Raw genomic sequence first — 12,448 nt, 5'->3', positions numbered from 1 at the left:
TCGTTTTCCACTGCACCAAGGCAATCAAGCTACAGTGATATTGGCCTTAGTGAGGGGAGCCCCTTCAGTGCCCATGCCCCAGTTACCAAGGGCTCCATTTACATGGGGCTTACAGGGTGCTGAAGCTGCAAATCATGGTCCAGTTTTTGGGCATGAGCTCTGGCACAAGAGCCTCATTGTAGGTACACAGGGTACCTGCCAATCAAAACCACATTTTCTAGGCAAAAAGTAACCATGTCAAAAGAGGCACTTTCTCACAGGGCAGCATATCAATCAATCAAATCAAATCAAATCAAATCAAAATAAGCTTTATTCGATATTACCAAAGAATATCATATAAGCATACAGTAACAGAAAAATAATACAGTACATTTAGACAATTTCATTCAAATAAAAAGGTAAAGAAAAAGATGATCATCATTTAAAAAGAAAAATCGAAAGAAACAGTGGCAGACTAAATAAAAGAAAAAAAGGTTAAAAAGTCTAAAAGGAGGAGTAAATTTAGGTATGACCCTGCAAAGTTCAACATCACTCCGTGATTGCCAAGTCCAATCTAATCCAAAAAACAGTAGGACAAAGTCCCAAAGATAATTTGTTCCCTTCCACCCCCGGGTTGAGATGGTGAAAATGGGGGTTAGAATTAGTTATTACCACTCCCAGTATTTCCCAGAAAGATCATAATGTAAACCGATCATGTAGGGTATGATTTCGAACAAGGGGGAACACCAGGGATTGAGGGATAAAAGTCATATAAGTCCCATATAGATATTGGGCCGTCTGTCTCTTGTGGCGGCCAGGTTTTCAAGTAAGGGACAATGTTTGTGTCTCTGAATCTCACGAGTACCAGGTCCCCAGGAAGATCCTTATGAAGGGAACCCAGCCAGTCCACCCTCCTGACACTCCTTATTGCTCCATATAGATGACGAGGCAGTGGCCTATTTTTTGACAGCCAGAATTTGGTTTTGTTTAGTAAGTCATGTTGGCTCTCCATTTTTCCAGGGGGAAGAGCAGGGACGCCAGCAAGTATGCACACGAATGGGGCCGCTTCTGGTGGTAGATGGATTGATTTAATCTTATCATGAACTGCTCTAGGTGCGGTCAACTGGGGAAAGGAGACACTTAGAGAATGTTTGGTTACTTTTTGCCCCCCTGTACTAGGGCCAGATAATTGTATTTGGCAGCCTTTATCTCGTATAAAGCCTTCGTGAGTAGGAGGTGACTTTGGACGGTTAAATGTGTCACAGTGTTTGTCAGCCGACACATTTGCCTTGATTGCTGACTCTAATCCAATGAGCCTATCCCCTAACATGTTAATTTTGTCCAACAACGGGGCTATCAGAGAACTAAGCAATTTTTCAATGAGCGGTAATAAATGCGGATGTATAAGAGGGATTAAGGGATCTTGGGCCTCATCTGTCGATGGCATCGTTGGGGAATTAATGCGTGAGGCTGGAGGCGGTGTTTGGGTCCTTTTCACCAATGAAACCTGGAGGGGTGCGATATGAGGACTACAAGTTTTATTAAGTAATGTGGGCTGCTCCGAAAGGGTGGAGTTAGCTGATAGTACGATGTCGCTTATGGGCGAAGGGGGGGTTTCTGATGGTGCATAGGTGGTTTGACATAAGAGGTTTAGCTCCTCTAACCATGAAAACATTTGCCCAGATCCTGCAGCGCTAGCTGGGTGATCCACTTTAGAAGTCATAATAATAAGGGAATACCACCAAATAGATGAAAAATAGTCTTTACCCTCGAGATGTGGTATCAGATGTGAAAGCCAAGGGGGGTGGCCCGCCCCGTCCTCCTCAGGTCCTCTGAGGGCCACAGAGGGCCCGCCCTTTGCCCGGGCTTAGCCCGGGGCAGTCCCGCGCGCGTTCCGCGACGCGGAGGGAGCCTCCTCCTTTTCTGCGCCTCCGGGCGCGCTGGGCCAGGAAGTGACCCGCTCGGCCTGCTGGGAGCTGTAGTTCCCCGGCGGCCGTGAGGCAGGAAATGACCGGCGGCAGGGGGAACAGGCAGCGTGTGGGCCCCAGCGGCGTGTGGACAGAGTCCCAGGTATGCCCCAAAGTTTTTGCCCCCGCTCCTCAGTGGGAGCCTCCTCCTTTTCTGCGCCTCCGGGCGCGCTGGGCCAGGAAGTGACCCGCTCGGCCTGCTGGGAGCTGTAGTTCCCCGGCGGCCGTGAGGCAGGAAATGACCGGCGTTAGGGGGGAACAGGCAGCGTGTGGGCCCCAGCGGCGTGTGGACAGAGTCCCAGGTATGCCCCAAACAAAGTTTTTGCCCCCGCTCCTCAGTGGGAGCCTCCTCCTTTTCTGCGCCTCCGGGCGCGCTGGGCCAGGAAGTGACCCGCTCGGCCTGCTGGGAGCTGTAGTTCCCCGGCGGCCGTGAGGCAGGAAATGACCGGCGGCAGGGGGAACAGGCAGCGTGTGGGCCCCAGCGGCGTGTGGACAGAGTCCCAGGTATGCCCCAAACAAAGTTTTTGCCCAATCAATCAATCAATCAATCAGAGAACTTGTAAAGCGCGCTACTCACCCGTGAGGGTCTCAAGGCTCTGAGGGGAGGGGGGTGCTGCTACTGCTCGAAGAGCCAGGTCTTTAGTAGTCTTCTGAAGACGAGTAGGTCTTGGGTCTGCCGTAGGTGGGCAGGAAGGGTATTCAAGGTCTTGGCGGCAAGGTAGGAGAAGGATCTGCCGCCGGAGGTCGTTCGTTGGATGCGGGGGACAGCGGCGAGGGCGAGGCTGGCGGGTGGGAGTGTAGAAGCGGAGTCTGCTGTTCAGGAAGGTTGGTCCGGTGTTGTGGAGTGCTTTGTGTGCGTGGGTGAGGAGCTTAAATGTGATCCTCTTGTTGACGGGGAGCCAGTGTAGGTCTCTCAGGTGGGGGGGTGATGTGGCTGCGGCAGGGGGCGTTGAGGATCAGTCGGGCGGAGGAGTTTTGGATGCGTTGTAGTCGTCTTAGGTGTTTGGCTGGGATTCCTGCGAAGAGTGCGTTGCCGTAGTCCAGTCTGCTGCTAACGAGGGCCTGTGTCACCGTTCTTCTTGTTTCAGTCGGGATCCACTTGTAGATCCTGCGCAGCATGCGGAGGGTGTTGTAGCAGGAGGAGGAGACGGCGTTGACCTGTTTGGACATGGAGAGGGAGGAGTCGAGGATGAATCCTAGGTTGCGTGCATGGTTGGTGGGTGTCGGTGCTGGTCCCAGTGTGGTCGGCCACCAGGAGTCGTCCCAGGCTGGGAGGGTGGGTCCAAGGATGAGGACCTCCATCTTGTCCGAGTTCAGTTTCAGACGGCTGCTTCTCATCCAGTCGGCGACAGCCTTCATTCCCTCGTGGAGGTTGTTTTTGGCGGTGTGTGGGTCCTTGGTGAGGGAGAGGATGAGCTGGGTGTTGTCGGCATAGGAGATGATGTTGAGGTCGTGGTTGCGGGCCACTTGTGCGAGGGGGGCCATGTAGACGTTGAACAGCGTCGGGCTGAGGGATGAGGCCTGGGGGACACCGCAGATGATTTTGATGGCTTCGGATCAATAGGGTGGGAGGCGGACGCTCTGGGTTCTGCCGGAGAGGAAGGACGTGGTCCAGTCGAGGGCCTTCTCTTGGATTCCGCTTCTTGGAGGTGTGTCTTTAGGGTGCAATGGCAGACCGTGTCGAAGGCGGCTGACAGGTCCAGGAGGATGAGGGCTGATGTTTCGCCGTTGTCTAGTTGGTGCCTGATGTCGTCTGTGGCGGCGATGAGGGCTGTGGCTTTGTCTGAATCCGGACTGGGACGGGTCCAAGATGTTGTTGTCTTCGAGGTGGCGGGCCAATTGTATGTTGACTATTTACTCGATGACCTTCGCCGGGAACGGGAGCAGGGAGATGGGCCAGAAGTTCTTGAGGTCCTTGGGATCTGCCTTGGGCTTCTTGAGGAGGGTGTTGATTTCGGCGTGCTTCCAGCTTTCCGGGAATGTCGCTGTTTCGAAGGAGATGTTGATGACCTTCCGTACTTGGGGTGCGATGGCTGAGTCCGCTTTGTTGAATACGTGGTGTGGGCAAGGGTCTGCCGGAGATCGTGAGTGGATGGAGTTCATGACCGTGCGTGTCTCGTCGTCCTTGACGTTGGACCAGGAGGTCAGGCGGTTGGTGCTGATGGTGTTCGCAGGGGAGGTGGAGTCTGGTGTAGTCGGGCAGTCGTGGTGTTGAAGCTGTCGTGGATGACACCGATCTTGCGGTGGAAGAAGGTGGCCAGTGAGTCGCACAGTTCTTGTGAGGGCGGGATGTCGTTGGCGCTGGCGTTGGAGAGTTCCTTTACGATGCTGAAGAGCTCTTTGCTACCGTGCATTGATATCCAGGCGGTCTTTGAAGGAGACTCTCTAGGCTAGTCTGATGAGGTGGTGATGTCTGCGGGTGGCATCCTTGTGGGCTACGTGGCTGTCCGGTGTGTGTTCGTGGAGCCATTTCTTCTCCAGTTTCTGGAATGCACGTTTGGAGGTCTGGAGCTCGTTGGTGAACCAGGTGGCTCTCTTGCTGGCGTGGTTGTTGGAGGGTTTCTTTAGCGGGTGAGGGTGTTGGCGCAGTCATCGATACAGAAGGCAAAAGGGTACAGAGGGGGGAAAAAGAACGAGTGGCACAGAGCACAAAAACGGGGCACAGGCAAAAGGGGCACAAAGGGGGGAACGAGTGGCACAGATGACAAAAACAGGGCACACAGGCAAAAGGGGCACAAAAGGGGGGGGGAGAACGAGTGGCACAGAGCGCAAAAACAGGGCACACAGGCCAAAAGGGGCACAAGGGGGGGGGGACGAGTGGCACAGAGCACAAAATGTGCTCTGTGGGGTCACAGAGGGGAGCAGTGGCACAGAAGCCAAGGACAATTACCAGCGAGTCGGCGGCGGCAGCAGGGGCACACAGTTGGAGCTGCGTGGAGGGGGAGCGACCTACCAGCCTCTGGTGTGTTAGCTAACTGGTCTCTGCCAGTCTGCCACACAAGACAGATTTCTGACCTCCTAGGGTGAGGGCCTTTGCTCGCAGGAGGTCAGAAACAAAGCCTGCATGGGAAGAGGGTGTTCACATACCCTCCCTCAGGATGACTTACTGATTAGCACTCCCAGACTGAAGAGCTTCAAAGAAGCCCGTACCTTTCAAATAACAATCTGGCTCACATCAAAGGAGAGGAGGCCGAACCCCTTTTGTCGAGAACCCTTTGGCATCTAAACAGGTGAGAAATTAGCTAGTCGAGTAGGTGTGCCCACCCTTCAGGCTAGTACCACCCCTAAGGTGGCCTAACCTGAAGTGGATCAAATCTTTCAGAAGTGGCCATATTTGTGTTGACACACTTAGGAACTCTGGGGCAGGGTTATGCCCACTTCCTACAGGAAGTGGCCATATAGGGGATGTAGTGACCCCAAGGGTAAATAGCCCTTTGGCTACTACCCCACACTACACTGAATTCAATATTAAAGGGTGCCCCCGGCACCAGGAAATCAGATCCTGCTGACCTGAAAGACAAAGAAGGGCGTGGTGGCATCCTACAAGAACTGACATCCCAGCAACCGTCCTGGAGCTTGGTCCCATAAGTCACTGTACTGTAGCTGGATGCCGCATTGGCTTTTCCTCCCTTAGAATAGCATTGAAGCTTCAAAAACTGCACTAAGTGTTGACTTACTGAACTGAAAACAATTCCTATTTAAAAATGTACTTACCTGAACAAACTACTTCTGGTGCCCTAACATATATAAAGATATGTGTTAATTTTATCAATTGGTGTAGATATTCTTATTGAGTCACATGTCTCATCTATTGACCAGTGTGTGTATTTTCAAATGTCTTACACACCTCAGTGATAAGCCTAAGTCTGCTCGACCACACTACCCCTTAGAAGAGCACCTTGGGATTGCCACAGCAAGCCCCTGTGCAATCATAAGGGGACCCCGGGACTCTTTTGAGGATATATCAAAACGAGATATATTGTGTAAAGAGTCGGATTCCTACACCAATGACAGCCGACTGTAGTGTAGTTCCAATAGTTCCCTTCATGCAGGACCTACGCATTTGCGGATAACAAACTGTGGGTCTGGTGGCAGACTGACTCCGTGCATCCCCGCCGAATATGTTAGTCTGTTTTCGCATTAGCTAGCTCGTAGCGCTACTAGAATCTCCTGTTATCAGAGAGATTTGTTTTTGAAACCTCAGAACATAACCTCAGACGCGTGGAAACAATATGCTACTTTTCACCCAGTCACTCATGCTTGCTTGTTTTGCTCTCAGAAAGATACACAGAAGAAACAGTCGGGCGAGTTACAATAAGAATTTATTGTACCGTTGTTCTTCTCATGTAAAATGTGTGTGCTGCTACAACTGTAATACAATAGCAGAGATATAGTATCAGCAGTACAGTGAATAAAAGGGAATACAGCTCTACCATTTTTCAATAGGCATGAACCTCAAATGCATTTATAAAATAAAGTGCGTACTCCTAAGATGCCTGTCTAGATGTACCGGAGTGTACCTAGCAGGTGAGTAGGTGCTAAAAGAGCTAATAAGCCTAAGAGCCTTTATAGTCCAAGAGCCTAGAATCTAAGACCCAAGAATCCAACGAGGATTTAACCGAACCCCCATACATGAATAGTGAGAGTGTGTGACATCGTCCTGGACTTAAGTTGGATACCCTGCATGGGATGGTTAGACCAGTGTCAGCTGGAGTGATGGCATGCCGGAGCCGCAGCGTCTCTGGTCAGTGTATCAGCTTTGAAGTCTTGTTTCCCTCCTGCCTACTGATAGCAAGAGGTGCTGTATTTATACAGTCTATGTAGGTGTGTTACCCATTGTTAATATGATGACGTTGGGGATTAAACCTTTGTGCTTAGATAGGAGAGGTGAAGTATGCCCCCCCTGGAGAGTGTACTCATAAATTATTCATATGTTCTACGGTTGACATCTATTGTTTGGGCAACCCACCCTCGTCTTGAAACTAGGTGAAAGGTTTAGTCCTTAAAAGGCATCAGTCCTTATAAGGCGTTCAGTCCCCATAAGGCATTCTGTCCTTATTTGGAGGTTTGTCCTTATAAGGCTCGTTCATATGAAATGAAGCGGAGATGATGCAGGGAAAGAGTACGATGTTCTCTAAACCTATGTCAGGGTACCGATATGAAATATAACACAACAAGTTTGCTGTGTAGGTTAATTCACGTCATTACAAGTGTGACATGAAAGGAAGAAGGAACGGTTGACCCTTACATCCTTCAGAGATCAGTAAACCAATTTCCAATGAGTTGGGTGATAGTGTTACATATTACGGTAACTGTACAGGTCCTCTTTTCTAAAGCTTAAAGGAACAAATTGCGATTACAGGAAGCACCTATCAAGAACATTTAAGAAACAACGTGGGCACACAAAAGCTAGCAAAAAGTCATCAGATGAAACGCTGGAAATACACTGGCACAGGCGGCATGTGATTAAGTATACACATGCCTAAAGAGTCATAAAGCACAGGTAAACGTTGGCTGGTACAACAAACAGGAAGTAAATGCTTGGCATACAACAGCACATGCAACCATGAATATGACTTCGAATTATTCCCTAGAGGGCCACATACTGGCCTTTATACAGGCAAACGGGCCAGCTCGTGGTTTTAGCGGCAATACTTTGTTTATGGGAAACGTGGTCTTCAAATAAAATGGATGAGGGAGGAACCACAAAACTCAAACTGGCAATGACCAACGGGCAGCTGGAAAACACATGGCATTAGAAACAAGCCTTTCAATAGGCTAAACTGATCTCCTCATCTATAAAGGGTGCTTATGAAAAGAATTGTCTATCAGTCGGAAAGGAAATATAGGCCACAGGTTACATTTTTCTTTGTAGTTATTGTTCAAAATGCAACGTGTGCCAGAGAGAAATGTAAGATATGCACCACGTGTAAGTAAGATGTGCTCTTCGGACTCCAGATCTCTGGGCACTAATGGAGCGTCTGTGCTGTCTGTCAATAATGTCATACCCGCTTCAACAATCATCCCCAAAAAGCATAGATTTATCATATGAGCTTTCCATTTTCTCGAGTCCAGATTCCATTTCATACACGTTCTCAGTAACAGAAGCACCACTGGAGGCAGTGCATTTCTGAGGGATTACTGTGCTTCTTGGGTGGTGCAGTCACTTGGCCTTCGGCCGTATGCGTCATAATGCACCGTGGGCACGCTGCGCACTAATCTCCCAGAAATGCGCGGCTCCGACACTCGCGCTCTCAGCTCGGACTGTGCGTGTATTGTACGTGCTGTGTGTGAACTTGAATGCCTACGCAGCAGGCCAGCGCTGTAATTACACTTACAGTCAGTGTTTCATGTTTGGTGCTTTTCTAGAACTAAAAATCGTTTATTTTGATGCACGATAAAAAGATAAACTAGACATAACCAGAGAGACAGGAGATTGGGAACGCGCGCGGCCGGCTCCGATCGCTTTCCTGAGCGTGCGCGTGCCAGTCTCCTGTCTCCTGGGAAGCAGACCCGGCAACTATAGTATCGCGCCTGCGCGATGCGCATATGGCTTCGCCATATGCATCGCAGGCGCGAGACCTAAAAAGACTGTATTTACCTGTGGGCATGTACTCCCACCAGCGACCGGCACAGAGATCCACCACCTTAACTACCCTCAAGTAGAGAGTTACAGCTTCCTTCAGCTTACGGGATAGGCACTCCATACACATGATGTCCTGCAGAGGCAGGTACCTGTGGGAAAAGGAACAGACAAAATTGCAACAACGAATCAGGAACAAACCAATTACATAATGCTCAATTCAGGACAGGCAGATGGAGACACAGTGCAGCAACCACTACAGCCAGAACCTTCAACTCATATTTAGCAAGACTGGCACAGACTTCCACAATTTCAACTCCACCTTCCCGTGAGCGAATGGGCTACACCAATCTGAATAGTCAGCCCTCACTGAGTGGGCTAGAAGTGTTAAATCACCAGAAAGATACATTTAACACTGAAGAATTACCCTATTAAATATAAAGAAGTACTTCTTATTCACAAGTGTCTTTTTGACTGAGTCACTTCCTTCCTGTCCTGAACAGCTAAATTCTGTTTAGCTTCTTTAAAAAAAGATAAGCATTCCTCAGCTAAATGGAAAAACGTGTAACTGAAAATTCACAAACTAGTGCAAATAGAGCACATTGGTGGTGGTTAATATCATTTTTAAATGCAAGAAATCAAACCAGGCTAAACTGATTCAATGTGGTGAGGTGCTTTAAATAAATCTTCCAAATTAAATAAATGAATGAATACCAAAAGAAAACCATAATCCCCACTCCGCCTCAGTACACGGCGGCTTTACAACAGCATAATGTTAAAGGCCACCTTTACTACATCCTTCTGATGTTTATGGACCAAGTCCTAAAGTAGGCTATGAGAGGACATCCTGAACAAACAGCTCACATCGGAACAAGAAGTAAATTACCGAAATATGTGACACAGCACTTCATGGGAGAGCTGGTTCATATAGTCTTTGGGTCCATCTCCTTTCAGAAGCACAGAGACATCACTACCAGGAATACAGGGTTTGACAAACTTCCTCCGAGGCCCCATGTTTGGGATGGTCCTGGAGCCAGATGGTAAAAACCTTGTGGTGGGACGCAGGATAAGTTCAAGTGTGAAGGAAAAACAATTCCCCCCAGGAAGACCTGAAGAACAAAAGAGAAGACAGATAACTGTCAAAGCATGAATTTATACATTTAATGACGAAGTATACTGGGTGTGTTTCATTTTGAAAACGTCCTTTTAGCAGAAACCACGCACTGGTTTTCCTATTGCAAGCAAGTAATACATAGAATTGTTGTCTTGTTAACATGAGGAGCAAGCGACCAGCAACAGCTAAAATTGAAAGCAAGATAGCAGACCATACAAAGAACCCATACTGGTCAGCGAGAAGACAAAGCTCACTATATTAAGTTGATCGACAACAATTACGATTTCTGTGCTGCAGCTTGAACCAGCTATTTGCCATCCAAATGGCACGATCCATTATGCAGTATCTAAATGTGATAGCAGCGCCAATATTTCTACTCTCAAAACTCATGATAATAGTGTGTCCTTAGCCTTTACGTAAAAAGTGAACAAATAGGTCTTTACCATCCAGGAAAATGGCAAAACCACGAAGTGGAAGAATGTTACAAGACATTCTCAGTAATTGAGCAATTCCACCAGATACACACAGGAACATTCTAATCTAATAATGACTTGACTAAGAGGGAAGGGGGTTATGATGGATTGGCATAGTTTACATAACCCTATTAGGCATATTGATTCAATTTGTAGAACACAAAAACTCATTAAGACAATAGTGAATATTATAACGCTTCCCTGGAAGCTCCAGAACAAGGGGGAAAGAGAGAATTAGATTTTATTAAAGTAGTCTCAAAATAATAAATTATGGTATTATATTGAAGGAAATATTCAATTAGACAATAATAATTACACTGCCAGTAAAGTCATAAGAGGAGTCGGGAGTAGTGTTGCTGTTTTTTTGAGGAGACGGAAATAATTTCCACTGGCCACTAACGCGCGAGTCGTGAATAGTTGTCACCAAGATGCTTGTGAAGTACATTTGCATAAACGTTCTGGAATGCTATGTAAGTGCCAGGAGGCAGTCTACCACTGCCTGATCCCTTCTGGATTCAGCCAACTACGAAATGAGGCAGCCTGGTGCTCACTTCTGGAACATCTTATCAACAGGAGTGGGACATCCCTAATCATGTTACACTCATATGGGAAGGACCGGGAGAAATTCAATGTCATCACCTACATCACTCCCCCCAGGATCAGATTTCCCAGGCTTACAGGAAAGGCTACAGGCAGATACCACTGGCACAAGCTCATTTTCAGCCATGTCCACCAGCTCGATGCACTTTTACTCAAGATGTGAGAGGAAGGGAGGTGCGGATGAGGGCAAGAGGGGCAGCCCAAATCCTCCTACCAATAGAGGAGTCACAAGGTGGAGGAATGAAAGTGGAATGACTAGACCCACAAGTCTGATATCCCCACACTCAAAATAGGAGCACACGCGTATGTCAACTCTTGGTATGGACTTCTCCCTACAAAAGGAAAACTGAAAAGAATTACATTTTTGGAGAAAAGCTTCTCAAAAAGGACCATGGTATAGCACTCAATATGGTATAGCAGTGGGAGCAACAATGGAACAAACAAATAACTATGTATCTAGTGTAGGGGGCAGAGAGGCTCTCAAAGATTCTCTGCAGGTGGCACTATACTTCAATGTGCCTGGTGAAAATGGGAAGTGAAAGCCAGATGTGTTGGAAGGTGTGTGATGAGGAGGAGACAATGATGCACATCCTCTGGTCATGCCTGGTACTGCATCCCTCTAGTCAAGCCCAGTCCTGCATCACTGGTTCAGCTCTAGTTCACTGCCCAGGAGTGGTCCTCTTGGCCCACCCGGCCGCAAACATATTCCCACTGAACAAAACTACTTTGTGTGCCAATATACTGCTGGTGAAAGAGCAGAATACTGTCAATCGAAGTGAAGCCAGCCAACAGAGAGGGAGAGAGAGAGAGACAGACAGACATACAGAATGTTAATAAATACAAAAGGTCATGGTTAATGCCAGACCTAATTAGGGGCCCAATTATTAAAGAAAGTCTAAAAAGTGCACCCATGGCATATGTCCTTGCATTAAGTGCAGATTTAAGGCTGTCATGAATTCATAAGTATTTACAGAAGTAGGCCAAGCCATAGTGCTCCTAGAAAATATGCAAAATATGCATTTAAACATGAGCAAATGTGCATGTGTAGATTTGCTCATGTGAAAATCTGTTCAGTTTTTACAAGTTCACTTTCCCTCCAACAATGTATTTCCCAGCCCTGGAAGACGTTTTACGCCTGACATTGTCAGGAGAACATTTTCAACTTTTCTCAGTATGGGAAAAGATTAAAGAAGAATTGGTAAAACCCCTTAAAACATACAAGATCATAGGATTGCATAGACCCAAAAGGGCATGCCAACCCTGGAACTACTGCTTACCACTATCTTCAGCCCCAGCATGTAGATCTGCAAAAAAGTGGCAAAATAAGAGAATTGCTAGTATTCAAACCCTACTATGGAAGGAGCCCTGGCACAATCAAAGAGGCTATATCGGAGCTCTTATATAATGAGATTTCTGCCACAATTTGTCTGCGCATTACATGGCACAAAAGGGACATGTGGATTTTGCTACAGGACAAGTAGAATTATGAAGCACTTACCCCATGGACAAGTAGATATTTTATTAAATTCCACAAGCCTGAAAACAAAACAGTAATTCCTTGACCTACTGTGTTATTACCTACACAGGCCTGCTGGAAGAGGCTTTCTTACGACTCTGCTGGGTTCCTCCTATACTCTAACTACTCATGCAAGAGTACATTCACTGCCTCTATATCTAAAGGAAATCATCACTCCCTGCAAGGCCAACTTCAATGCCACCCATAAGTAGGATT

The 12,448-nt window shown here is 47.6% G+C and overlaps 1 protein-coding gene across 1 annotated transcript in view; it reads right to left on the bottom strand.

The window, feature by feature from the left end:
- FBXO38 (F-box protein 38) overlaps window positions 1-12,448 on the bottom strand; it is a 226,997-nt gene that overhangs the window by 208,454 nt on the left and 6,095 nt on the right. The window contains exons 2-3 of the mRNA XM_078652963.1: window positions 9,416-9,638; window positions 8,548-8,681 (exon numbers count right to left, since the gene is read on the bottom strand). Coding sequence (XP_078509089.1) covers window positions 8,548-8,681; window positions 9,416-9,543 — 262 coding nt within the window. The 5' untranslated portion in view covers window positions 9,544-9,638. The remainder of the gene's footprint in view (window positions 1-8,547; window positions 8,682-9,415; window positions 9,639-12,448) is intronic.

The sequence above is a fragment of the Lissotriton helveticus genome, chromosome 7 (assembly GCF_964261635.1).
Source record: "Lissotriton helveticus chromosome 7, aLisHel1.1, whole genome shotgun sequence".
Classification (NCBI taxonomy): Eukaryota; Metazoa; Chordata; class Amphibia; order Caudata; family Salamandridae; genus Lissotriton; species Lissotriton helveticus.
The sequence above is the reverse complement of the archived record's forward strand: the minus strand, read 5'-3'. Positions and strand labels throughout refer to the sequence as shown.